The sequence below is a fragment of the Falco peregrinus genome, chromosome 2, assembly GCF_023634155.1.
Source record: "Falco peregrinus isolate bFalPer1 chromosome 2, bFalPer1.pri, whole genome shotgun sequence".
Lineage (NCBI taxonomy): Eukaryota > Metazoa > Chordata > Aves > Falconiformes > Falconidae > Falco > Falco peregrinus.
In genome coordinates this window covers 23,708,796-23,736,605 of record NC_073722.1, presented here as the reverse complement: position 1 = coordinate 23,736,605, position 27,810 = coordinate 23,708,796, and the positions used below count along the sequence as shown (strand labels likewise).

At 44.3% G+C, this 27,810-nt stretch overlaps 2 protein-coding genes and 1 long non-coding RNA gene across 5 annotated transcripts in view; 2 read left to right on the top strand and 1 right to left on the bottom strand.

Moving 5' to 3' along the window:
• CNOT6L (CCR4-NOT transcription complex subunit 6 like) overlaps positions 1-8,602 on the bottom strand; it is a 37,475-nt gene extending 28,873 nt beyond the window's left edge. Inside the window, exon 1 of one of the 3 annotated variants that reach the window (XM_055794248.1) lies at positions 8,082-8,602. The gene's annotated coding sequence lies outside the window, so the exon portion shown is untranslated. Of the gene's footprint in view, positions 1-5,326; positions 5,451-7,907; positions 8,054-8,081 lie in introns of those variants that run through there. The other 2 variants (XM_055794250.1, XM_027794926.2) reach the window with 2 other exon arrangements.
• A 70-nt stretch (positions 8,603-8,672) lies between these two features.
• Positions 8,673-10,785, top strand: LOC129783721 (uncharacterized). Its single transcript, XR_008745561.1, has 3 exons — positions 8,673-8,915; positions 9,433-9,538; positions 9,826-10,785. It is a non-coding gene; the product is annotated as an uncharacterized LOC129783721 (long non-coding RNA).
• A 30-nt stretch (positions 10,786-10,815) lies between these two features.
• On the top strand, positions 10,816-26,898 carry MRPL1 (mitochondrial ribosomal protein L1). Its single transcript, XM_055794251.1, has 9 exons — positions 10,816-10,913; positions 11,134-11,245; positions 12,348-12,591; positions 13,670-13,753; positions 15,868-15,939; positions 16,164-16,275; positions 17,689-17,789; positions 24,454-24,535; positions 26,475-26,898. Exons 1-9 carry the CDS (start codon positions 10,880-10,882, stop codon positions 26,633-26,635), a joined length of 1,002 nt encoding a protein of 333 aa, XP_055650226.1. The 5' UTR covers positions 10,816-10,879; the 3' UTR covers positions 26,636-26,898.
• Positions 26,899-27,810: the final 912 nt, after the last annotated feature.

The following is a 27,810-nucleotide window of genomic DNA, read 5'->3' as shown; positions in this document are numbered from 1 at the left end:
AGCTTCCTGCTGGTACAGATAGGAAACTTATCTTGCAGCAGCCTGTGTCATGTGTGCAAGGGCTGAGCAGTGCATACCGATATGTGCTCCGACAAGAAGTGAGTGAACCAACCCTTTCCGAAAGTCCAGGAAACACTGGCAGTTTCAGAGGGCTGGCCATGGTTCCTATCTGCATTTCTTCCCACAGACGACTGGGTGACAACTTTATGCTTTCTTCCGACTGTTTTAATTCTACTCCAGCTCTCAGACTTGGAGCAATGAGAAGAACAAAGGGTATTCTCCACATGTCAAGGCTGACTCAAGATAAAAGACATTTATTTGAAGGAGATACACCCTGCCTCGTGCCACTGGGAAGCTTACTGACTTCATGCAAGTACATACGGCAAGCAAGTCTCAGGTGTACTTTTGCTTCCACCCTGCAGGAACAAACTCCCTAGCTTACATGGAAGAGAGAAATGCATCCAGAGTATTTGAATGGGACCTTTCCACTGGAAGCTCTCAAATACCTTTTTAGGCCATGAAATCTCTAGCACCAGGAGCAGGAATGGCTGCAGGCCACATAGCTGAAAACACAAAAACCTGCAGGACCTCTCCACTGTTTACAAAACAGGATGGTGATGTCCAGCAAAGCATACAAAGTATGTTTTCTGCTTTCCTGCTTTCTCGATTTTCCTGCCAGTATCACATGGAAAAAACAGTTAAAAATCTGCAGAAGGAAGTCTTCAATGTGCTTCTCTATGTACCCAACGCCAAGCCAGCGCCTTTTGAAAGAACCTTTAGATTGATTTCTTAGGAAGGAGAAAAAAAAATATTAATTTGTGATTAGAAGGCATAAAGATGTTAAGTCAGATGGAAGCATTCCTGAAAAGCGAGGGGAAAACTAACGGATCAATTCATTCAGCTGCCCTAAAGGGTAAACAGCAAACGAGCACAATCTACAAGCCCTGACTATTATTAACAGCTTGACCAGAAGTCGATGCTTTTTGTAGTTATATTTGTACTTGTGAAATGTGATGAACTAAAAAAATGTTTGATGGACCCTGACACCGAAGCAAAGAGGAAAAAAATGAAGAGGGATGACACTTACATTATTGCTCCCAACGTGAGGTTTGGCTCCCTCAGAGAAGAAACTTGCTAAAGAAAGGTTGTTTCAGCTGGTAATGGACACTCAAAGAAATGAAAACAAGAGCCTTTCTGGGTCTCAAATTCACCCAAAAGGCCTACATCGTAGCACTCAAAAAACTTTGCTTAGCAGCCCGTAAAAACCTCCTTTTCAAAATGATGCGTTACTGAGTCAGGCTTCTGGAGCTGTCAAAACGTCTTAAGAAGAAAACCAAGGCCATTTTTTTACGTGGGGAAAGCTCCCTTTTCAGTGCTGGGACCCTATAAGGTGAAGGCTACATATCCCTTCTGTGTGTAGCTGTGAGCCGTAGCATGGGTATTTCTACAAAGAAGATGATTCCCTTTCCCCCTCACTTTTCGTGAGCAGACCTTCTTCTCCTCCCCACCTGTCCCAAAAGCAGACAACAAAACCTTCCTCCACAGCAACACAAGGCTAAACATTCCTCTCTCTTCGGCAGCTTGCAGAACTGCCTCAGCCTGTGAGTATTTTTTGCGTTTAAAAAGCTTTTAAGGTAGTTTAATTGGGTTTTTAGATTCAGATGGTTGTAAGTAGGAGACTGGGGAGCTTTGACTTGCAGTGGTAGTTAGGGAAGGATTGCTGGCCAGGATAAAGGGCCCTTAGCTGGGAGCTTTGCGTTCCATTCTCCCTTCCAACACAGGCCTCCAGAGACTGCAGGTGGGTGCCCAACTCAGGAAGGGCACAGGCCCATGGGCTCTTTGGAGGAGACCTGCCTCCAGTAGCTTCCCAGCCATAAAAATTCCATAAAAATTCAGCTCTTAGCTGAGGGCACAATAGATTTTTCCTTTATACTTTGTTCAGGGTAACAAATAATCCTGATTCACGTCAGCCGGGATGATGGCAGGGTGCTCTGAAGGATTAATCGGTTCTGTCTGTAAACAGCCAAAGATTCATCAATCCTCAAGCTGCAAATGGGGGTGGGGAGAACCCAAAACTAAAACCCCTTCTGAAGATCCATCACCCCATTAACTCAGAAAGTATATGCCCCCTCCTGAGGCTTGGCATCTATGTTCCTAGACTTTTCCCTCAAGTGGATCTACTTGAACTGGAGCCAGGCAGCAGTACTGCTGTTCTGATCCCAAGATTGCTATTTTTGACACAGCCGCTTTTAACCATCACTGTCACAAGCAAGCCTCAACTTGCTTTCAGCAGCAGGGCAATGAGCGAAAACCCTTCTCTTCCTCTCTCCTATGGCTCTGCTCTCACTGTTGTGCTAGAAGTGGAAGTTTCACTTTACCCAACCTGTTTAGTTTTGACAAAAAAGGCAGAAGTATTTAATTTCTCTGCTGCTAACATAGATGGTCCAAGCACCTTTGTTAACAGGACTGTGTTATGAATCTGTGAAGCATGCCTGCAGACAACGTACACACAGCGTTAACTTCATTTAAGATAGGCGCCTATACCATCCTGTATTCTTATATCCTAGGAAATCCATAGAGAGTCCTACAGCCCTTTTAATCTCATTTTATATACCTTTCTCAGAGAAAAGGTAAAGCTCCTTTACAGGCAAGCAGAATGTGAAAGACAGCCATGTGGCAAATGCTAAGCATAAACAGCTACAATGCCGCGCCATCATAAAATGCCATTAATCATTTACATCAGGAAATGCTACAGTAAGGGTGAACACACACAACCTTATCTGTTCCGTGTGTACACATGCAGGTTACAAGCTTTAGTCAAATTACTTGTGTGCACAACATGCAACAGCTAAATGGGGTTCTGTTCCTTGGCCCTGGGTGCTGGCTTCGTACAGCTTCAAAAACCTCTCTCTTCACTAACTGCGCATGAGTTGTAGCTAAAATTGTTTGGAGCTGCTTTTTCTTCATCTCGGAGCATTTTTATTAGTGCTGGTCTAATGTCTCCTCATAAAAGGGATAAAATCTGTTTCTTGTAGAACATCATTTAATGCATTTCTGTCTTATATAAGGCATTTCTGCCTACCTTTAATTGTATTTTCAATGATCAACTCTTGAACCCTAGAGGGAAAGCTTTCTGGCAGTGCCTGAACACTGTTCAGTTACTTCTTGATCCTCTGTAGGGAGATGCGCAAGCAACTGCAAAAGTTGTTCTTCTCAACAGGATTCCAGAGCAACTTTTCTGGAGATGTTTTCTTCCAGTGCTCTCTTTTATCCAGTTTGGGGTTGGTATTTTTTGTGGATTTTTTTTTCTTCTTGTTTTCAGCTCTAAGAGAGGACTTTTCTCCCAAATAACAGAAACGAAGTCATGTCCAGTACCTTGCCATTACAGGTAGGTGTCACATAGCCCTTTTGTGAATTTACCAAGCTCCAAACACAGCCAGTCAAGTACCTTGCCATTACAGGTAGGTGTCACATAGCCCTTTTGTGAATTTACCAAGCTCCAAACACAGCCAGTCAGCCTGTTCAGCTAAAGGCTTTACATAGTCCTCGGCACCCTGCTCTGAGATCTACACCAAGGCACTCCTGAAAAAGGCACAAATGGATGCAGTAAACCCTGTGCATATAAAGTCTTTTTGCCATCTCCTGCAGGATACTTCAGAGATTATTGTCCCCTCTGAGCTGTTTGATCTTTTTTGGGGTGGTCTTGTGGCTGGAGGTACATGTGTGAAGTTTGTTGACAAGGACCAGAGATACATAAGCCTTTTAAGATGGGAAGGAGAGCAAGAGAATTCCAGAAACTTTGCCACCAGCTAAAGGCAGTGATAAAGAAACATCCTAAGACAGTCTCTTTTTTTATCATTACAGGTGAGATGGAGAAGCTGTACAGACAAATCACTGAAACCCAAAGAATTAATCAAAAGGTGAAGTTACACAGTATTGTCACTGTTGGATCTAAGAATCAACACTTTTAAAACACATGAACACCCTGCAGCCTCCATCCTGTTTTGTTTATTTACTGTCAGGTTAGTGAGAGAAAGTGGCTGAACACAGGGTCTGATGCGTGGCAGGGCTGGGAGCATTCCCATTTCCGGCACCAGCAAAGTTCAATCAGCTCAGTGGGGATAGCTGCACCATCAGAACAGCTTGCTGCATGTTTTGACAGGTACATTAACTGACAACCTGATAAATGGAGGAGAATGCACAGCTCTTGGATTTAGTCACAATTTCTACACAGCTTTCCAGAGTGAAGGAAGACCTGACAGCTGGCTGTCGTGTGCAAGGTTAAGTGCAGCATTTTAAAGGCAGCTTGCTCCACTAGCCTGAGCCATCTTTACAGTGCAGGCAGATCTCCTTGAAACAGGAGAAATGTTCTGTTAAATTGAAGCAAGCAAGTAACAAGCACCCAAGCCTTGATTACAGGCTATGATCAGGAGAACCACAGAATTGGGGGGGGTGGGGTGCGGAATATTACAAGAGGCTTAGCATTTAATGCTCTAAAGTAGTAAATCCACAGTAAATCCTCCTGAATCTAAATATGCCTAAGACATATTTTAACTTATTTTTTAAAGTTTTCTCAAATGCCGTCTTACGCTCCCAAACAACTAAGCTCCACCACTACATTTGCTTTCTCAGTATTCTGCAAATCAGGTTACATCCAGTGCCTTGAGTGCCTTTTGGCATCCCAAAAGTTCCTCCCAATAACTAGTAAGCAAGCCATTTATTTGTAGTTATCTCCCCTTTTAAACTTAAGTAACCCAAAAGTGTCCAACAGATTAAAGCAGATCTAGGCAGGGTTTTTTGGCAGTTAAAGAAAGTTTGCTCTAAAGTTAAGCACGTTCCTGACACATAATTTTACCACTTAAAAACAGAATGACCTCAGAAAGGTTTTAGTAAGAAAAAAGAAATACAACTCCCCATTTGTGCACGCTGACTCTGAACAAAAAAGGAAAGCAGGTGCTGTGATCTACCTAGATGTAAGTTTTTCTTCTCAGTGTTTTAGATTTAAATTAAGACTTACCCAGTGTGGAAATTGATTTTTTTGCCAGTGCTGCTTTTCATTTTACTACTAGAGTCCACACACACCTTGGGATCACTTCCTGACTTATTTCTTGTAACACTGGTGTGAAAGCTAAATATTATTGTGCTTAGCAAACTCGGTCAAAAGCCTGTCTCGCTTTTTGCAAAACCAAGGTTGCTAATGAAAAACAACCACAGTCCCCATAGGAAAAAAAATAAAAATCCCAGCTTATCACATGAAATGTGAAATGTAAGTTTTATAAACACCCTCAGAGGGGAAGAAAACAAGTAGAGCCATAGCATCACTTACTTCCAGGAGAGAATTCCTACTGCAAATGTGACCGAGCTCCTACAGACTGTGGATGGGAAGAGGAGAGGCACACACAGAAAATACACCCTGACCAGCCATACCTTCGAAGCCAGGGAAATAAATGTCCTGTGCTCCCAGGGAAATAAATGTCTGATTACACTGCATCCCTGAGCAGCAGGCTACCAGGATAGGGAAAAACACCCTTTAAAAACGAAAACAAGCTATATCAGTAAAAGTGCACTTTTGCAGATAACTGCTTCTACAGCTGGGACTTCTGCTGGCACAGCTATGTCAGTCACGGGTCACACTTCGTCACAGAGCTTGCAGACAGAGCTGTGCCAGCAGAAGTTTGCCACATAGACCTGGTGGGAAACTCAACAGCGACTAAAACGAATCTGCAAAGTTTGATGTTTTTCGTGCCACTGCCAAACTAAGTTTTTCTAACAGTCTGATGATGGGTAGTCTCACTCCTTTGCCGCTGACACATTAGGATCTTGGCTTCCAAGGAGAGAGGAAACCTAAACTTAGCCGAGGAACGTGGCAAAACCTATCAGCCATTTACATTGTGCTTTATCCTTCAATTAAATACACAAACTAAATTAGAAAGAGCCCCTGTAGGAAGGAAAGATAACATGGAATAAATTAAGCTGCTGTACTTAAGCACTCAGAGTAGGCCACCCTCGCTTTTAATAGTAAGAAAAGAACAAAACTGAAAGTGTTTAATGGGATTTGTTTAGCAGACAGCAAAGAACTGCAAAATTCCCACCATTCAGTTAAACTGAACAGTCAAACTGCAATGGGACTTTCATCATCTTCAAGCATCTTTGAAGACAGCGGGCAAGGAGATTTAATGCCTGAGTTGATGTTCAAACGTAAGTTCTGTTCAGATGAATCGACACGATACTGCGGGTCACGTGTATGGAGATGCATATCGTTATTCCAGAGCACAGAACCACAAGATGTCAGAAGCATGCACTGCCAATCTGCTCTGGAGCAAAATTACAAAACGAAACTGTAAATAACCTCCCAACACCCTCTGTGGGGGAAAAGAAAGCTACAGGCAAGCGCTGTGGTGCCTCCGAACCCGTTTACATTCACTAATGAATCAAGCCGTCCGAAGCAGAGGGCTGTGGAAAGGAGAAAGGCTACGTACAGGAAGTCAGGTCAGGCTGTGGCGCTTGCACACCGTGCAAAGTAAACCTCACACGTAAAGCCTGCCTGCAGCTTTTGTGAGGTATTGCTGGCACGTGGCTGTACCTGAAGAGGGCTGTGTGTCGGAAGAGTGACATTTGGCAGTACAAATTGCGCCACCGCTTCCTATTTTGATAGGGAGAATGCAGAAATAAAATCACTGGCAGTGCTGTGTTTGTAAAGGCCGTGCTCCACCTTCGCCAGAGCCTTCTGGCCCTCCAAATTGGGATACAGCTTCTAGGAATTCCTTGGGTTGTGTCACAGGGAACACTTTGTTGTTAGAAATACTGTACTTTTTTTTTTGTTTAGGGGAAAAAATAAAAAGCACCAGGACAAAAACATCTCAAAGGAGTGGCAGAGCTAAAAATAGACACATTATCATCACTTTCATTATCAGCTATGTCTACACACTCACACACACACACACACAAAGTACGACTGTGAGCAACATCAGGATGAGGTGTTCTCCCCTCCAGGTTAGTTTCAGGTTGCGAGGGAGCGTGTTTGAGCTTGGCTGAGCAGCAGAGCGTCACGGAGAGGGGACGGCACAGGCATGAATTTCAGCGCAGCAGCCCCCCTTCCCCGGCTTAAACGAGGCTATCTAGAATTCTTATCAGCAGGCCAGCTCCTGAGAAGTTGTAACTCCCCAAAGCAAATACTTAGCCTATGCAAAGTTTCAAAAATGGCTTGATAAAGGCTGGTGGCTAAATATTTCAGAAAGTCAGAAAAAACTCAGTGTGGCCACGAACCGGCAGAAAGCAACCGAGCCCTCCGCCATATTTACCAAGAGTACTTAAGTTTAGAAAGCAAGCCCCAAACTGTTACAAAAACTCAAGTGTTTAGGCACGTTATTTTATTCGCAGTCACTGCTGCCTGAGGTTGAAGCCCAGCTTTTATTGCAGGTGACATTCCCGCCATGTGCCTTCTACGGGATGGCTGTGGACCACCGGGAAAAAGTGGGGAGACCCTCGCCTCCCCCAAAACACCCTTCCCTCGCCACAAACAACCTCCCCTCCCCCAAAACACCCTCCCCTCGCCACGAACATCCCCACCAACCCCACCGCCGGGTCCCCACGGCGCCGGGCGAAGGTCCCAGGGCGGGATGGCGGCCGGCCCGGCGGGGAGCAGGGCCCAGCTCTCCCCCCACACGGCCCGGCTTTGCCCCGCCGCTGCCGCCCTCAGCCGGGGCTGCGGGGTGAGCCTGGCAGCCCCAGAGCAGCCCGGGGGACGGCTGCCAACGCCGCCGCGGCCCAGCCCCCTGGGACGCCCCCGCCGCCGGGCCCAGCGCCGGGCCCCCCGCGCGCCCCTCACGCCCCGGCCCCCCGCGGGGGTCTTGTCCCCCCCCGGGCCGCCCCTCGCCGGGGACATGCCCGCAGCCCCCGCTCCCTACCCGCACGCACGGCTCGGCGAGGGCGCGGAGCGGCGGCTGCGAGGCGGCCCAGGCCGCGGCGGCCGCCCCGGGTGCTGGCCCCGGTGCTGGCCCCGGTGCTGGCGGGGCCCGACATGGCGGCGCGGGCCCGCTCCCCCCTCAGCACAGGAGGCCCCGCCGGGCCGCGGCGCTCACCTGCATCCGGCGCGGCAGGGCGGCGGGGCCGGCGGCGGCAGGGCGGCGGGGCGGCGGCGGCGGGCAGCAACGACATGCAGGCGGCGGCCCGCCGGGGAGCGCGGCCGGGCCGGGGACGGAGCCGCGGGGCCGGGGCGGCGGCGGCGGCGGCGGCGGCGGCGGCGGCGGCGGGGAGGAGCGGGCCGGGGCTCGGCAGGGCGGAGGAGACGGAGGCGGGGACGGGCGCGGGGAGGCGGGAGGCGGCGGCGGGAGGCGGGCGGGGACGGGGCCGCAGCGCGGGGACCTGGGGCACACGCGGGGCCGCGCCACCGCTCGCCCTCCGCACACGCCGGACCCTGCAACCCCGCGCGGCAGCTGCCAACACCTGCCCCGGCGCGGGGAACGACACCGGCCCCGGGGCGACACCGCCAGGGCCCCGAGCGGCCCGCGGCGAGACGACACGCCGGTTTTACCTCATGATGTTGGCGGCAGCCAGGAGCCCTCTGCGGGGCGGGCGCCGGGGGGGCGGCTGTCAGCGGCAGGGCCCGCCGTGCCCCGTGGGTGCAGGGGGATTTCGGGGGGTCCGCAGCCCCCCCAGTTCGTGGAGGCAGGAGGAGCAGGGGGCCGCGGGGTTGGCAGCGGGAAATGGCAGCCTGCGAGGCCGTGGGGGCAGCCCCCCGTGTTCAGCGTGGGGTTTGAAGGGGCAGGCATCTCTTCAGTGTCCGTCACAGCTTGTTTCTCCGCAGGCAGCAGCTCCTGTTTTTTGCGAGATCTTTTCCAGCGCCTACATTTCAGTTGTGCAGAGCTGTGTGAGGCGGGGATGCTCTTCTGGGCAGCCGAAGCAGGGAAGCGCAGGTAAATGGCACTCCCGTGTTGAAGCCCATCTTCTCCCAAGCACAGCAAAATCCGTGTAGTGGCCGTTCCCGCGTTCAGTCAGGAGGAACCTGGGCCTCCCGTGAGGGAAAGATGGATTGACAGATAAAATAAAAGCAGCAACCAGGGGCAGGGAGGGAGGGAGGTCTTTGCGGGCTGACCTATGGGACAGCCCAGGTGGGAAAATGGTGCTGGGAGGGAAAAAAAGCATCGGAGAGGTGCAGGGAGGTGTCTGAGGGAGCAGCAGGGGGCAGGGGAAGCACAGGCTGGGACAAGAGATCAAGCCCAAGAGCTTTTTATTCGAACTTGCTTTCTACTGCAGCTGCCTGGACTTGTGATGGACCAAAAAAGCTCATTTATGCTCAGAGAACAGGAAGCACCAAAGGAGCCTCTGCAGTAGCTCCTTTGGCTATAGGGGTTTTGATAGGAAGCAGGCTGCGGAGTGAGGGAGTGATCTGGAGTGGGTGCATGTTAACCGTGAGCCTGTGTTCCCTCCCAGGGCCAAAATCCATGACCTACAGCAGCGACCTTGTGTCTAACAAGGCTCAGAAGGAGACTGAGGAGTCATGGCAGAAGACCACAGGTGCATATTAAAGAGTCACATGGTGAGTCTTGTATTACATCCGCTACCTCTATAGGAGACATACATGCCTAACAGCCATGTGAAACGAACCCCTTTCCCCAGACCTGCTCTGCCTATGTGTTCTAAATTTGTACTTTTTCACTCCTGAGACTTTTGAACCAAGGAGGACTTTCCCCCTTATCACCCTCACATCTCCCTATCTCGAGCCTTTCCCAGGACACTGAGTGTATAGTTACATTGGACAAATACATCTCAGTTTTGTTATGACTTGTTTTATATACGTGCATTTGTCTGATTTAAAAATAACAGTTCTAGTTCAAGAGGCTCCCTGCCGTATCAGGGAATGCCAGGTGAGATGTGAACATCCAACAGCCACTTTGCAGCGCCCGTGGTCCCTATGGAGACAAACGCTGCCATTTCTCTGGAAAGTCTGAATCATCTTGCACCGCAAGAAAACAACGAAGTGTCATTGCTAGTCAGGTATTTTACAAATATTTCCACACAAACCAACAGACAGGATGAGCTTGAGCTCAGGAGTTTCGAGCAGGAAGGACTTGACTGGATGTTAAAGAATTTTCTTGGACATGGATTTGTCAGGGAGGGGAATGAAACTGCAGGAGTCAGGACGTTTCTAGTCAAAAGCACATCAGTGTGGAACAAACAGCCCCCCTTTTAATGAGCATGCATGTCGCAAGAGGCAGGATTATAGTTTATGGCATAGATCTGCCTAGCTGGGGAGGTGGTGAAATGAAGTCCTTCTCAACGGGTGCTGCTCCACCAGTAGGTTTGTAGATCGGGCAGATCTCTTCCCAACCCATTTGCAAGGGAATGAGTGTGATGGGGAGCCAGAAAATATTTTTCTTGAGTTACTTGGGACTCACAGCAAAAAACATTAAGCGAGAAACGGCCAACACTAACCCACACAGATGTTTCTTTTGGGCAGAAACATGCCAGTTTTGGAGGGAAGTGGCTCTGGATGCCTGCAGCCCCCCGGAGCCACCACCATGCCGGGTCTCTGACACAGGCCCTGCCCACTGAACACCTTCTTGAGGCGGGGTGTGTGTGTGTCAGTTTTATCCGCAGGGCTGCGGGGACAACCCCGGTTTTGTACCGAGGCCGCCTTTCAGGCCGGTTAAGAACCGAGCTTTTATCGGGCACCAGCCACAAGGCGGGAAGGGGGAGCGGCGCGCTCGCGGAACGGCGGGCGCCGGCAGCGGCGGCGGGCGGACGGCGGTAGCGGGGCACCGGTGCGCTTCCGGCCGCCGGCGGAAGTGCTGCCGCCCCCCCCCCCCCCCCCCCCCTCACGGCACACTTAGGCGCCGCGGGGAACGCTTTTCGCGGTGCACCGCGGCGGCTCTGCAAGATGGCGGCGCCCGTTGGCCGCTGCTTGTGGAGAGGTGAAGGGCCTTCGCTGTCTCTCTCACCGCCGGGACAGCGCGGCTGTTGGCTGCCCGCTCTTTATCTCCAGCCGGTGGCTTTTTCCTTGGTCGCGGGGTGACCCTGAGGAGTGGTGGGCCCTGCCCGGGCGGGGGTGGCGGGGCGCCTGGCGGATGGCCCCCGGGGAGGTGAGGGAGGCCGGGCCGCTTGGCTGAGGCGATGTCTGCTTTTCCTTCGCAGTACTGGCCCCGTGTCGTGGGTGGGTCGTCCCCGGGCTCGACCAGCGCCTCGCCGCCGCCCCCGCTTTGGTGAGCGCCGCGCCGCCCGGCCGGCCCTACGCTGCGGCAGCGAAGTGAGTGCGTTTTTTATCCGAAGCGGCTCTCTTGGCCGCCGGGTGGCCTGGTGGTGGTGGCAGGAGGAACGTGTGGTGTTTTCGGGGCCTGCAGTGTTGGTTTTAACATCCCGCTTGGCCTTGGTGGCATCCCGCAAGCTGCTGGCTCCGAGAGAAACAGCCTGGAGAGAGACGATCAAAGCTGCGCTTACAGGGAGTGTTTTCTGTTACTCTTGTGATAATGTAACGGTTATGGGGAAAGGTTTATTTAATATTTTTGATGTCTGCTTTTGGAGGGTTTGGCTGGATTGCAGCTTAAGCAGTACCGTCAGCATGAAAGCTGGTAAGCTTATGGAATTGGTTTCAGACTGTTTCTCCTCTTGATTCAGGTTGCTTTTTATTTTTTTAATTCATTGTTTCTTTAAGTCTAATATTATGGTGTAAGCGGGAGAAGTAAAAATTACCTTTGTGTGCGGAACAGTGAAATGTGCTGTACACCAAACATTCTGAAGTGTTGCAGAGTCTTTTGCCATAGTCAACAGAGGAACAGAGTGTCTAGCTATTCAATTTTTTTTCCCCCTTGGTTTGAGAACCTTTGAAAATAGGTAGGGGAATAAGGATTGGGGTTAGTGTTTTAAGTGCATGCAAAATGATATAGGAAAGGGAGGAGAAACCTTTCTTGAAAGATGGGACTGCCATGACTCATTAAAGAAAAAAAAGCGCTGTAGATGGGGCTCCTCATTACTGGGAAGCTGTGAGAGACTCACTCAGTTTGGAGGTGGCTCGGGCACAGTGCCTGTTGCCAGACTTGTAAAAGTCAGTGTGTTATCTTAAACTGGTTTCCCTTTGATGTGGTAGGAGGCCATAAGCTTGGTTCTGTGCCGCACCAATGCAGCTAGGTTGTTTGAGGAGCTTAATTGCCTTCAGAGCTTTTGATTTTTGAATGTTTGATTTCTTTCTTGGTCATCTGAGACAAGTAACTGAGGTGAATTTAGGGTTGCTGTTCATCTTTGAGTGGAACTTTTCCTGTTAAATGAATGACACATGACAGTATCTACTTTTTCTCTTGGAACACGTGCCAAACTCTACAGTTGATCTAACAATATTTTTTTGTTTATCTTAGAACTGCAAAAAGAGATTCAAAAAAGACCAAGCAAGAAGAAAGAAAGAAGAAACAAGTAACTAACAGGCGGCCGCTGATGAGCAAGCCCGTGGATGATGTATACTTGACGTGGTATTATAAGCGACCATCCTATGATGTAGAAAAGGCTGTGGGTATGCTAAAAAAATTTCAGGAACTGGACTTCACTTACCCCAAGCAGCATGTCTATATTAATGTATTCCTAGATATGGCACTACAGAAGAAGGTAGGTTGAAAGTGTACAAGTTTTGATGCTTTTTTTTCTTTTTATTGTGGGAAGGCAGTGTTTTCAGTGTAGAGCAGATGCTGCTGTTGGCCTTCTCAGCTGCCTCTTGCAGCTTCTCTGGTGTCAGAATAATGCGTGGTTTTGCAGGTGGCTTTGTACCTTTTTATGTGTATAATGATTAAACATCTCTCATACCCCTAAGGTGAAGAGAGCACCATAGCAGATTTTCAAAACAGTCACAAATTATGTGACTCAAATTCATGTCTGCATAGAACTGATCAAACTAAGCTTTGCATCTGTTTAGGGTTTCCACTTAAAGATGTGTTACCAAAATAATGTGTTCTGTGATGACTCTTATAGAGAGAAGTGTAAATGCAAGCTTCTTCTCGCCTCTGTCCACCTGGTCTTGATTTGTTTTTTTTTAATTATATTCCTTGAAAGTATGCTATTGCTTGTTTGCCTGACCTTTGTGATTTGAAGATGTCTAGCCAAGTTTATTCTTTCCCTAAAATGCCTCTGCTTCCCCCATAAGTAGAAAAGAGGCCACTTAAGAGCAGGTTTCATTGCGTTGTAACTAAATATCCTCTTGCTATACCGGGGTCCTTTAAAGCTAGAAAGAAAGTTCATGCTTAAAAAAATACAGACCTCTTGCTCCTGGTTTGGAGGTTATGTTGCATTCTTAAGGCTTGGTGAGAGAGACATTCCTTGCCTGATGGTTTGCGTTGGCCATTGTATCAGAAACACCATTTAGATAAGCTGGAACCGCAACATCTTGATGTTTGCTGTTGGCTGCACCTCGGCCTGGTAGCAATCCTACACTGGAGTTGCTGATCCCAGCCCCTTTCTCTTGGGCAGACTGCAGCAGAATTAATTCATATCTCAAGTTAAGGTTTGAGTATATACTGGACATTAAAAAAGTAGTCAAAACTTAGAAACCATGCTTGTTAATGACCTCTGTGCAAGGAAATTGTGGGTAAGATTGCTATTTAGGGGACCTACTCCATGCAGTTGTGTAACTTCCCCTTAAGTCATGAATTCTTTTTATTTGTTCTAATATTTGTCTTTCTTTGCTCACTAGAAAAAAGTGGAACCGTTTTCAAGCATTGTTGTTCTTCCACATCGCTTTACAGATGAAACAAATAAGGTCTTGGTTTTCACAGAGGTGGGTAAGCCCGAATTACTTATTTTATGTATCTAGCATGCTTTTACAGTGCAGCTAGTTCCCATGCAGTTATGTGGTGGATTGACCTTAGCTGGATGCCAGGTGCCCACCAGGCTGCTCTATCACTCCTCAGCGGAATGAGGAGGGGAGAAAATAAGGTGAAAGAAACCTCATAGGTCAAGGTAAAGGCAGTTTAATGAAGCAGTAGCAAAGGTCACACGTGCGGAAGCAAAGGACAACAAAAGATGTTATTCTTTATTTCCCGTCAGCAGGCGATGTTAGGCCACTTCCCAGGAAGCAGGTCTTCAGTGTGTTTAGCAGCTGCTCTGGAAGACAAATGTCATAAATAATGAATGGCCCCGCTTCCTTCTCCTTTCACCTAGCTTTTATATCTGAGCAGATGTCATATGGTACAGAATATCCCTTGGGTCAGTCAGTTTAGGTCAGCTGTCCTGGCTGTGTCCCCTCCCAGGATCCTGCCCACCCCTAGCCTGCTGCAGGGGGAGGTTGGGGAGACAGCCTTGGTGCTGTGCGAGCGCTTTTCAGCAGTAGCCAAAACACTGGGGTGTTATCGCTGCCTTTCTAGCTACCATCACAAAGCACAGCACCGTAAGGCCTGCTGTGGAGCTAAGCCAGACCCAGTACAAAGTACTGAAAATCTTCTATTGAGAAGACTCTGCAGATGCTTTGTAGAACTCCTAAGTCTGTCTAGGATTCGCCTTCAGCAGCGTCTTAATGTATTAATAAACATCTTATTGGATTTCCTTCATCCTGATAGGTTTAAGTATATGTAGGTTATTCTAGCTACACACCGAAGGAGTGAACGTCTGCATAGAAGTGACTAAGGAAGAGATGATTAAAGGTCATTTACAGAGTAAAACCTTTGTCACCTTTTTGTAATACACTCAGATGGTTTAGTGCAGCAGCCATGTCCAAGCCTGCTGTCTTAAGCCTTGGTCTGCAGTGCAGATTAAAAGCAGGTGTTGCTCACAGTAACTTGTGCTGTAACAGGATACCTTTGGGGGAGGAGGGGAAGGAAACTTCTCCTCAAAAACCCCTAAACAACTTAACAGCCCACTGCCTCAGGCCCTTTGTCTGCTCTCCTAGGAGTTCACTAATGAAAAACGGTGTGGAGAGCAGTTGTAGCATCTGTATGAGACTAGTTTCAGCTTCTGCTGCTGTCCTTTGTCAGTTAATTGTTCTAACAGAGTAGATAGGCATATATCTGTATGAAATCCTAGAGAACTGTCACAGATTGAGCTGCCTACTCTTTAGGCTTAATTTTTGTAAGAATCTCTACCTGACCTACAAGGTGAGAATCCTCCTATAGAATGGAGGGCTGAGAGAAGACCCAAGCATGCCAGGTTCTTCGGTGCTGTATCTTACAACCTTCTCTGCGCACTCAAATTCATGTGGAATAGGAGATCCTGTGCCTTGTGAAGTTGTGTAGGTGGAAGAAGGCTGAGTGACTGAAACACTTGGTAGTGCTTTTGGGTGGAAGTGTGAAGCTATTAAGTTTAATCTCGTGAGGAGAAGTTGATTCTTGCTTTAAGTCACAAATATCTGCTTGTATCAAAAGCTTGAGCTGAAGTTTTTACAGAACTGATGCCTTTTACTTTTCTATATTTCAGGCTACTAAAAGCAAAACCTCACAGAGGACAGAAGTTTAGTAGCACTTTTCAAAAGTTGAACAGCCTTTTTCATAGTGGTTTTCTGTAGCCTGTTCTGTGCTTTTCTTTAAGCTTGGAGTGAGATCTTGGCTCCCTCCAGTGGATGGTTCATTGTAGTTGCCGGGGGTCGAGGTGGGAGATTTTGGGTTTTTGATCAAGCTCCTCAGCAAATGAGATGGGCTTTTCTCCTTCTCCCGTAGAAGCTGACTAAGAGACTTGACTGTTGCTTCTCCTTGGGACCTGGAGTGGAGTTGCTGTTCCTATATTAAATCACCAGCATTAGATATTTTTTGTCTTTGATTGCCTTACAGCGTTCTTTCCTTCTCAGCCTGTAGATATCCTGGTTTTATACCTAGTTGTCAAAGATAAGTCTCTTATCCAGTACTGTAGATACAAATTAATGGGTAGTACAGACATTACTCTAATTTTTTTCTCTCTTCGCAGGATGAGCAAGAAGCTGAAATAGCTCGAGCAAATGGAGCTGCTGTTGTGGGAGGAGTTGAATTAGTCAAATGGGTATTTGTTTTTTTTTTTTAAGAATTATATAAATCCTCTAACTTAAACAGTGACTGGGGGCAGGGAGAGCAAGAAACCTAATGTCTAGTAAACTCTAGCTTCTAGTTAGTAGCCAATATGAAGAGTGAGAGATGGGCTTCTGTGCTCAGACATGCTTGTAGGTCAACTTCTATACTGACGTAATTTATTGTATTCCTTAAATATATTAATTGCATTTATTGTAGATTTTGGAAGATGAAATCCAAGTGGACTTCTATGTAGCTGTTCCTGCAATAATGCCTAAGTTAATACCGTTAAGAAACAAACTAAAGCGAAAATACCCAAGCACGAGAAGAAGTAAGAAGCAATTTTCTCTTTATAAATCTCAAGTACTGAACAACATTTAACTCTAGAGGTGACACTGAAAATTTTTTGACAAGGATGTATAATTACATTGAGTATTAGACTGTATGTGACTGAACCACATGTTTTGTCTTGGATAATAATAGTTTTAGGAATCTAGAACTGTTCTTTTCTCCTACAATGGGCAAATGTGGAATTAGATTCAAGGTAAGTTTGCCTGCTAGTTGCCCCTATGATTTTTAGTCCTGATGAACCATAATAGTATTGTGCAGTTATCCAGGAAGAGAGAAACAACTTGAAAAAAAACATATTCGCTGAGATAGTTATATTGTCAAACCGATGTGCAATTGTGTGCCCCTTCTGCCTGTACATTGCTACTCAACAAGAGAGTTGTTTGTGCTTTTCCTTAGTACAGCCTGCTCCTTCATCTGTGTGATCTCTCCTTTTTCATAATGCTCAAGACATTTCTTCTTCAGGTCAAGTTTTCATAGCAACTGGTATCAGTCTCTCAATACTTTTGTCCTCCCTTGCTGATTTACTTTTAGCTATGTGTCAGGGGCCTATTTCAGATAAGAAAAAAAAAAAAGCTGTTTTTCAAACATAGAGCCTGTGCACGCTGTGTGAAGCACTGAGTCTTGAACTGTATTTTGCTTCTCTGCTGTCTTAATGTTTTACAAGCTGCAGGCAGTGTTTTTAAATTTCTGAACATTCGAGACAAACCTATTAACTTGTCCAAAACATTGCAGCAGAGAATACTCCACATACACTTTTTTTTAACTAACAAAAGCTGTTATGCCACAAAGAACTGACCTGGTTTGTAGCTTATCCAGGGCTGACTTCTCTTGGAGCCATCAAAGGATGTGTGGAACAAGTAATGTGTGTATTTGAAGCCATTGAGTCATGGTATAAATATGTCAAACGAGCCCTTGCAGCTGAGGTGGGAAACAGCTGTTCTGACTTGGAATGGCTGGATTGGGCCAATGTATTCCAGGTAGTGCGTAACCTTGCTACTATGTAGTGGTAGGCTTTGTTTTCACGGAGGACTTCGGGCTTGTTATAAACCTAACTCTGCAGGTTTTAGTCTTTCAAGCTGCTTTAATTGCATTAGGTAATAAAGCTTTGGTTTTTATGTACATGAACAGGTTATTTATGTGAAGTGAAGCCTTTGTTACATTACCTGCTGTATTAACTATTCATGTCTGCTGATTAATGAAGGAGGAGAGAAGATAGAAATGATTTACGCTGTATGTGTGAGGACACCACTGTCTTTTCCATGAAACTGCTTTTTTAATTGGAGTTTAACTGCCTTAATTGAAAGATTGAATTATCTCTTACTAATGTCATGCTTAGGCACACTAATAAGCATTACTCAAGACAACTTTTTTGCCTTTTTTTAAAAAAAATTAGATTCCATGGGCCATGATATTCCCAAAATGCTGCAGTTCTTCAGAGAAGGTCTTGAGTACATGGTACAAGATGAGCGTGTAATCAAGACAAGAATAGCAAGAGTAAGTTTATGTAGAGTTCTTAAGTTTTCTCTACTAAGCAGAACTGAAGTTAGTATTAAAAGAGGGGGGGAAAACATGTTTTTAATCTGTTTGTTCTGAGATTCTTAATATATTTTTAAACTGGTCTGTGAAGTAAATGGAACTCTTAAATCTTTGTGTGACATCTTCACGTGATGCGAGTCCTGTATGTTGTTAAATGCGTGGCTGTAGAAGATGGCTCTGCTAAAGCTGAGAGCAAGGCATACCTGATGCGGAGGAGTTACGGATACCAAGAATGGGATCTGTATTTGCCACTATATTGACAAGGAATTGTAATAATGAACAAAATAGGATGAAAAAGATACTATTCCTAGTTATCTCCTTTTGAGTTGACATTTTAACATAGGCTTCCCTTTCCTCCTGCCTTCCTCAGCACTCTTCTGTGAGTAAAATAAAGTTTATTTCATTTTTTTTTTAAGTAAATGAACTATGGGTTGTAAGTTCAAGCTCTTATCTTATACTCTTATATATGAGTATTTTTTTATCTCTTATCTTTTTTTTTTTTTTTTAGGCCCTTGCTATGTTTTTCTTAATATTTATGTCATTTTCCCTGGTCCAAACTGTGTGGTTTTGTTTTCATTCTGTTTTGTCTTTGTAATCCTGCCTGATTCTTAGTTTTCCTTTAACTGATACTGGCGCAGAAAGGAAACGTACAGGCTACATAACCTCTGAAGCTTTGTCTGGCAGTATTAAGAGATAAGCAAGCTTATTAATTCTGGCTAGCTGTTTGGAGTTGTGCGTGTGAATTTCAAGGGCTTGCTCATCAGTATGATAATCAAAACTGAGGTTCTTGGGACTATTCTGGTAAAATGTGTTATATATTGTACTTTGATGCAGGCAGGAAGTATCTTCAACTGGTTGTGAGTTTAATCGACTGTGTGAAATGCCTCAAATCCATAGATCAGCCTTTGTTTCAAGTATTGTGACTGTATTCTTTAATTTTTGCTTTGGATTGCCTAAAGCTTAGCCATTTTATACTGTGTATCAGCCTAAAAAATGCCTGCAAATTAAACTTACTGTAAAGTCTTTTTCTGTGTAGTAAAAAAAAATAGGGTTTTTAATAAAGGTGAATGAAGAACTCTGTCTTGACAGTATTTAGTGCAATTGCAGTTGGTTCTGGTTAGTGTCCTGCAGCTGTAGCTAGAATATTTGAAGTTAAAACCACATCCTGTTACTGATGAAAGATGTTGGTGTTACAGATTACCTTAGGTTCCGTGTCTGGGCAGCTCAGCCCTGCAGTTTTGTAGCACTTGAGAAGATATGCAGCCAGAGATGAGATGTGCAGCCAGAGGTGTCACTCTGTACAAGTAAACAGTAGGTTCTCTTGAAGGAACTCTTAATCTTGGGTCAGAAGCAGTATGATGAGAGTTTACTTGGAGACAGAGTTGAGATGTGCTAAATGAACATCAGCGGCATGGCAGAGGTGACTTAACTGCACGCACTGTGTGACATGCTCTGTCACACTGTGGTGTCTCGAATTGTGGGCAGAGGGATTACTCAGTGGTTATGGCTTGTGTAAAATGTCTCCACCCTCTCTAGTTACTATACTTTACCTGACCTAGTTTTCCTATTGTTCGCGCAGTGGCGCTGGAAGGAAATCAACTGCAGGCAAGGCTCTGGGAGGCTGTGAGAGCCTTGAGTGGTTATGCATATCTCCTCACCGCTAAATAAAGAGCTTTTTAAATCTTGTCAGTGTGAAAATAATAATTCATGAATTACACAGAAGCGTGAAGATCTGTTGCTGTATTCCAGACAGTAGTGTAGATGTTTCTGGGAGTCCGCCAAGCTGGCGTTTCTCAAAGAGATGTTTTCCCTTTAGTGTTGCTGTCTCATGTTGCCTGTTAGTTCAGTTATGGCCAGTGGCCTGATGTAGTGCTGCAGTCCCTTGTACGTCAGCACCCTCAGTGGAGTTTCCTTAGTAGTAATTGAGATGTCTTTGAAAAGCCCAGAAGTTGGCAGCAGTTAAGTTTTAATTAGTAGATCTGAAGTTGTGAAACTTGGAATGTAAAATGTTCTTTTAAGATATGGAGCTTAAAGCAGAATGGAGACAAATGAGGATGCTCGGGATATCTCCTTCAGAGTTAAGCTATCTGCAGAGGCCAGATTAATTTTTTTTGAGGGTTTTGATGTAAGTCATCAGTCCAGACAGGGTGCTGTTGATCATCACAAAATTTTTTCTCCCACGTTGGAGTTTTCTTTAGAAAGATCAGAGTTCAAAAGTGACACCAGGAACAAATTTCTGGTGTATTTTCCTGTCGGTGCAGAGAGCTGCCTGTGAAATGGTTCTTCTGTGGAAAGCAGCAAGATGGTTTCAGGAGCTGTATGGTTTGTTCGGAAGGATGCATTTTCTGGGAAGGGGCATGTTTACGGGAGCACTGTTTTATTCACAGGGTTAGAAGTATGGAGAGATGTGTACTGAACTGGAGAGCTCTTGAACTAGGTACACGGAACATAGAGGTGTATAGAAGTGAGATTTAAGGCAGGAAACAGAAATGCCAGTTTGCAGTAGGGGTAGCGTCCACTTCCCTTGGCTGTTAATGGGATTGAAGGCCTGAAGTGTCAGTGTCCCTTGGAAAAAGAAAAAAAGACTAATGGATCCTTAGCTCTGAATTTGTTAAAGCAGGGGAGGGGAGAAATCCCACAGTTGAGGAAGAGCTGCTAACACTTTCAATTTCAAATGCTTGAGGGATGAAATATGTTTATTGGGGCGTGAAGGGATTAATGCAAAAAGCATAGATTGTAGCAGTTGTCTTCTACCTGTTTGAGTTGTTCTGTAGTTGAGATCACATGGAAAGGCTTGCCTGTCTGCAGTGCTGTTTCTAAATTATTCCACCTAGTAACAAGTCCAGGATGAGATATTCATCCTTAAATTATGTACCTCAGAACTGAAGATGTTGCATAGGTTCTGAAGGGATAATATCTTCCTAGTGGTATCATACTGGCAAAAGGCTTGAGTCTGGAATAAAAAAGAACCAAGGACATGGAAAAGCTGTAGCGAGTTAAACTAGGAATAGGGAAGAACGCTTTACAACAGCCACAGTAAGGATATTTCCATGCCTACGTTTTTTTTTTCTTTCCGGCAAACTGCATGGAGCTGCTACCTCGGAAATGCATCTCCCTTGAGTGCTAGGATGAGAAAATGCTGTCTGCATGGTCTGTGTTGTTACAGGCTCCTACACAGAGCTCTGATTCCCTTATTCTGACTTTCTGAGGAAGGTTCGTAACTGAGCAGAAACCTATAAAAGCATTAATCAGTGTTCTTCTCTTGCTGATACTGTCAGTCCTCCAGATGTCTTTGTGAACGGTGCAGGAATGTTTTTCTGCTGTGTTTGTCAACACTTAACCTCTTGGTTCAGGGGCTTTCTTTTTGTTCCTGAAGGCAGAGGGGCACGTTTTTGCCTCTGCTGTGTAATGTAGGGTGCCTCATGTTCCAGAATAACGGCCAGGTGGGGTTGTTGCATTATGCTGCTGCAAAGTAAAATAAAACTTGTTAGGAGTAGCTCTAAACCTGACTTTTAAAATAGGTGTAGTTAACATTTTGTGTAGAGGCATTTGACAACAAGTTCTCGGAGTTCAGTAGAGTCAAGTGTTTTGTGTTCAAACTAAGAGAAAATTTGGTTATATTATAATGATGTGGAGGTTGCATGTTGTTATGAGACGCTGGTCAGATTACTATTGGTAATTGCTTGGCAGTTCATTGTGCTCCAGAAGTCTCACCTTCATGAAAAAGTAAAATAGGTGAAAAAGGGAAACGTCTTAATAGACAGCATGAGGAGACAAAAGATACCTGGTTGGAAAATGGAGCTATAAACTCACGTCTAATTTCATTAACTCATTTCTTTTCTTGCATTTGACTGGAATATATTAATTTGTATTTTTTGTGGATAGTTGGAATTCTAGATCTTTTTGTTGAGCAAGCCAAACCTGCAGTTTTGGATCTCTGTGGGGTTTTTATTCTTTTTGGTTTGTCTCTCAACAGCTGTAGTAGGGGACTTGGAGTAGATTTCTGCCTGCCTCCACTCTCCCCCTGCCAATGCCACAACTATAAACCCAGTTAAGGTGCTTCGAGAACTGATTCAGCTTTCTGACTGAGTGGTCACCAGGCAGTCCAGGTCTATTAAATTACATGAGATAAAACCATAAAAATTCCAGTTCCGTTTTTGGAATCAGTAGTTATTAATGACTGCCTTGTCCTATAGCTCTCCAGAAAAGCTGGTGCCTGAGTTCTGAGTGAAGATGCTAAAACTCTTAATTACCTGATGATTGCAGCCTTTGTTATGGGAGTTTTAAGTCCTCATGACTTGATATGGGAAGCCCTCAGCTGAAGTAAAGGCTGGAAGAAACATGTCTGGATCAGTGTTAATACAAAGTGGACTATAAATTAGTTTGTAGTTTATTTATAGTCTGCTTATAGTCAGCTCCCTCTGCGGATGTGCTTATTCTTCAGGAAGGCTTAGGACTTTTAAGATGTTTAGTTCTCACTGCAATCGATCTGAACAGAGTAGCTTGCACAGCCTTAAAGATCTGGTTCAGAGTACTTTTTTGTCAGTTTTGGCAAAGGTTTGAATTAAACTAAATAAGTGCTGATACACATGACTGTGTATACACGAGGATTTACTGTGCAATATTTATTTGGAAGTTGGAATATTTATTTGGATGCGGAGGATATTTTGAAATACTTGGAACCCTCTGAGTGTTACCTGCCTTCATTATGGAGCTGTCAGCATCGATAGTAAATTACAGCATGTGATCTTTTGGGATATGTCATGTTGTCTGACTGAATGCAAGTCACTTGTGTCCTATTTTCCTATCTTAACAAATAAAAGTGTATTAACTAATGTCTTGATATTTTGAAATTAGTCTTGTCTCAGTATGTGTTGTATTTCTAAATCCTTGTAAGAAGTTGTAACTTGTTTGGAGCAGCTTGCCGGTTTGGTCTCTTATGAATGCTTCTGGACTTTGTGATGGATGGTGAATGCCAAGTAGCTCACTGAAATTGTACAACTGAAGATTCACTTAAGACCTGGATGTAGTGTAAGGTTTGGAAGTGAATGCAATTCAAACCTTCATTTGAAGTAGAGTTTCTAATTAGTTATTACCAATAACTAATGAATGAAACAATGAATTGTTTTGCTTAAATTGTTTTGAGTATTCCTTTATTTTTAATTCTGTACAGCATGGTGAGTCTGTCAGCAAAGTGAAATTCTCAGCATTAACAAACAGATTTTTACATCAGTTAATTTATGAATGATTAAGCATTTGGCAATCAGTGTAATAATGATAAAGACAAATATGTCCTGGCTGGTGTAGCAGAGGATTTGGATTGTGAGTTTGCCGGAAGAGTGTAAAGAGATATTAATGGACCAGGTCTGGAATGAGAGTAGTCAATTATAACAGTATTTCTATTGAGATGTAATGTGTTCACAGATAAGTGAGATATTGATAAAATCTGCTCATGCTATATTGAGAGGTGGCAGAAAGGAACGGGGGACCCCAGTGATACTTGTGTACTGAAATGGAGTTAATTCTATAAGAAAAATGCTATTTTTAATTCCATAGCTGAAACTTCTAGATAAAGGACTTGATCTTTTTATTCTAAATAAAGATACGCGGATGATATGAGTGAGACCAGACAGCAGATTAAATAAAGCATAGCAGGGCATTATAGCAGAAGAACATCAAGTCTGAGAAAAGCATGTGGAGCTCTCGGGGAGCTGATATAGGTCAGTGCTGGTGTGGATCCAAGGGTGTTCAGGTTGGCCTGTCTCTTGATCGTAAGTTGCACATTCTTGAAGAGAGACCAGATGAGGTGAATAGTGGTCACGGTTGAAGGTGATTGGTGTATGAGGGAAGATTGTGGAGGTATTAATTTTTTTGACAACAGTATTGGCTTTCTTCCAAGTATCTGTGACTGATGCAGTGAGGACTGCTGTGTCTGAAGTGAGGTGTGCTTAAGTTCTCCATTAGTTGAAGACATTGGGCTGAACAAGGAGCCATCCGTCGGTCCTTGGGTTTTTTTGGAAGGTCAAAAATGCCATGGACAGGAACCAGAGCATGTAGAAAGGGTAGATACAGACTGGTATATGTTTAGAGCTCACTGCTTCCATGTACTTTATGTAAAAGTAGAAATTCCATGTAATATGTTAAAATGGGAAAGAAAAGGTAAAGAAACTCTGGTTTTTGAAGTATTTATTTGGTTCTATTAAGCATTTTTAAGATCTTCAATTTTAGATGCTTGTGTTTGAGTTGATCTGTTTTGTGGTCTTTCAGAGCTACTTCTTGAATGTTCTTTACTCAGACTATTTTAATCGTTTTTACAAAAACACTTGTACGTATATTGGTTTTTAAGCCTTTTTTACCTCTTTAAGGCTATCTGTTGTTATAAAGCTGTGGGAATTTCATGTCGTGAGAAGAAATATGGAGAATAATGATGAGCATATAACCACGTACAAAAAACTCTTCTGAGTCATTTAAATTAAGGATATTAATGGGATTTGTAACTGAACAGGGAACATGGAAAAACAAAATTATCCAAATGTAGAGTAAATGTGTACCTAGTGCTTTCAGACTTCCTGAACTAGGCTTTAAGTGTCACCATGGCTGACTCTGTGTTATCCTTTTCCAGCTGGATATGCCTACTGAGCAGATCATTGCCAATCTAAAAGCAGTTATCCATGATATCTGCACATTCAAGCCATTGACTGATGGTAAGTAGCTGTTCTAATGTGGTAGTCCAAGTTACAGCAACAAAATTGAGATGAGTGTGTGTTACTGGGTCATTATTAAATGACCGTGCTGCTTTGTCTGCCTTGGGACAGAGGAAGGGAGCTGCAGGCAACGCAGTAAATCAAGACCTAAGAACTTGACGGCCTGTAAGGGCGTGAATAGAATCTGCTGTTATTGATGGTAACTCTGCGGTGCTATGAAATGTCTGTGTGAGGAGGGGAGTGGGATGTTGTACAGAACTTAAGTTTGCAGGCTTGATGCTTAAGGATTTCCTTGTATGGCTTTAATCTGTTTGAGACCTGGAGGCCTTCAGCATCTGCGTGCATTGGTTTTACCCCACTGGTGTGACCCTGTTTTGGCTCAATGCAAAGAACCTGAACCCAGAATCCACCTGCAGTTGCCTTAGCAAAAACCTGTGCTTCAGTTAACATCTAGTCTGGTTAGCTACTGTTTGAAGATATATCACCTTTTTTTTTTTCCTATTACGAAGGCATTTATTTAAAATGCTGTGCCAAGAGAAAAGCTGTTATTTTTTTTTAATTTCTTAGCAAAAGGATCAGGTTACAAAGGAGTAAAGGTGTGAGTTTTGCATATTGTTCCTGTGGGTTCTGCTTGTTGAGCAAAGAATGCAAACAACTAACAGGCTCTCTGCTCTTTGCCGTAATGAGGCAAACTTTAAACAAATGTCATCTGCTTAGCTGGAGTGTAGGTGGTGATTAATGAACATAATTTTATGGAAGAATAGCCTTGTTTAAGCTAAGAAAACAACTTTTTATATTTATGTTGGCTTAATGTCTGCAAAAAGAATTGTCTTGTATCTCTCCCCCTGATGCTGTTAACAGTGAACTCCTGTACAGAGAGCAGACCATGAAAAGCCAAGTACATGTGCTCTTGGAAACATTTCAGCCCAAAGAAAAGATATAAGGAGTTGGTTGACATGAAATACAAGTAAATAGAAGTAGAAAGTGGTGGTATTTATTTGTCCTTAATGAGTTTATATGTAAACTGTGCCAACTTAGTTAAGTAAAGGTAAGCTTTTCCACTCTTAGTAGCATTTCTACTGATTTCGTGGTATCAAGCTTGATTCTTTTGGTGGTTCTCTTAGTGTCTTGATTAACAATACTTGCTGTTTATAGGAAGCAGACTTGATAATTAACACATTTTTACAACAATGGAGTCCAGATATGCTTGCTAACTATCAGATTACTTAGACCAACTAGTTATGGATACGTGTTCCTTAGTTCCTTTCAGACTTCCCATGTGTAATAGTATGTCTTCATGCAGCTATGTAGTTAATACTAAAATGGCATCCCTCTGTGAGTCACTTGATCTAATGCAAGATTAAAAATACCATCAGGCACATGTTCTTTGAGTGTAATGTAGATTTACTCTTCTGTAAAGAAATCTGACAATTTCTGTAGTTCTTCTTGTCAAAAGATTCCCTTAGCATTTCATGGTAGGATCCTAAATTAGGAATGGTTTCTTTTATGCCCGTAGTCAGGTAGGAACATTTGGGTGATCCACAAACTTTCCCCCTATCTTGCCAGTCAGGACCACTTCCTGAAGTGAGGTCCACCTGTATTTGATTATTTTTTTTTTTTTGGGGAGGAGTGTGTGTGTGAAGCTTTTCTTGTATGTTCTAAGGCTCAGGGGCACCAGTGATGTCAGCTGCTGCTGAGGTACTGAAGGAATAAGGTAGCCGTCAAATTAGTACCTGTTACGGCACCACGGTGTGAATTGCCTTTTGAACCCAATCTGCCAGGGAGGATGTTAAACTCTCTGTGCTGGGGGAATGTGTCTACATGTATAGTTCTGATTCTGGTTATGTGGTTGACACAGTACAGATTAGTACTAAGATAAATCAGCCTGGAGACTTGAAAAGTGGTGGAGTGACTGAATTGGTGGTGTTCTTTGTTCTAGGTCCTTTTGTGCAGAAATTGGTTATTAGATCTTCAACAAGTGAAGGTTTGCTGTTGAACCTTGATGGACTTCTACCTGAGGTGGAGAAAGTAGAAGAAGAAAAAGAAGAAAATGAAGAAGATGACAAAGAGAAGCATGTCCAGGAATCTCTTAGCACCTGATCTCTTTCCTTGTAGATCTGATGCAGCTTGGAAAGCAAATGTTGTAATTCAAATTATACTTTATGAAAGAAAAAAAATCATAACTTGTGAATGTCGCTTGTAAATTCTGTATAACAAGAAACATTGTCACAAACAGGAGTCCGTTGTCAAAACTGAAGCTGTTTTAAATTCCTTTTGCTGGTAGCTGAAAGCTCCCTAATTTGTGTGGCGCTTTTCTTTGCACATAATGGTTCTTACTTTATTAAAAGTATTTCTGTAACTTCTGAAGTATTGCTGTCCAATTTCCACAGCTGCAGCCAAAAGGCCAGCACGTTACATTCGTAATGTTGAGCTTTTTACTCTGAAATTGCAGAATGTTCAATGCTTTTGTTGTCTTGACTTGGTCCCCCACAGAGCCATTAATGCAGTTACTTGTGGAAAGCTGTTGTATAACTTGCCAGTGAAGGAAACTAGTTTTTATTTACCATTCCATTTTTCTGCGCAGTCAGACACGGTGTTCCTTTTGAGTTGGTGGGAGTAACATCGGTGTAATGCTTGTGATACTCCCTTTGTTTTCATTTAATCTGCATATGTAGATACTGGAGGGGTAGACAGAGGATTACTGCTGTGCTACTTTGAGCCTCTGAATGCAGGTTAGTCTTTGTGACAGATTAAGAGGTGAGTTTTTTTGAAGGATAAATTGGATGTATTCTGTGGAAGGAGTGATCATGCACTTTATCTTTCGAATAACACTTTCATCTGTGCATAACTGATATGATGCCCCTCAGAATCCAGTCAGTGGTTTGCACTATCCTGGAAAAAATTATTCTCGAAATGTTTTGGGATGAAACCTGAGTGAATCTTTGAAGTTACTGTCACTTTCTTGTCTTGTTATCTGTCATGGAGGTTCTTCTTGATGGGCTTCTGAACAACCACTTGGGATAAGTTTTGGGGAGAAGGGGCAGCTTCACAACAAGCAGCAGTAGATCTCTTTTCCATACAGGTGACTTAAAGGAAGACTCCCATGGTACACTTTCTGATGAGATGATATTTTTTTTTTTGCCTAAAAATGCTGACTAATGCTTTACATGGGTTTCATGTCTGGAGACAAAGAGCATGTATGTAATGGGAGCGGTGAGTAGCTAGGAGGTGTAGGGCTGTGGTCCTGTGCTGGGTTAGTGGTCTTGGAGGTGCAC

What these genes read in the sequence shown, in the direction of transcription:
- MRPL1 (XM_055794251.1), top strand. Translation starts at nt 10,880, where the DNA reads ATGGCGGCGCCCGTTGGCCGCTGCTTGTGGAGAG. An exon ending in ATACCCAAGCACGAGAAGAA is followed by an intron (nt 16,276 to 17,688) that starts GTAAGAAGCAAT and finishes AAAAAAAATTAG; the next exon opens with ATTCCATGGGCCATGATATT. An exon ending in TCAAGACAAGAATAGCAAGA is followed by an intron (nt 17,790 to 24,453) that starts GTAAGTTTATGT and finishes ATCCTTTTCCAG; the next exon opens with CTGGATATGCCTACTGAGCA.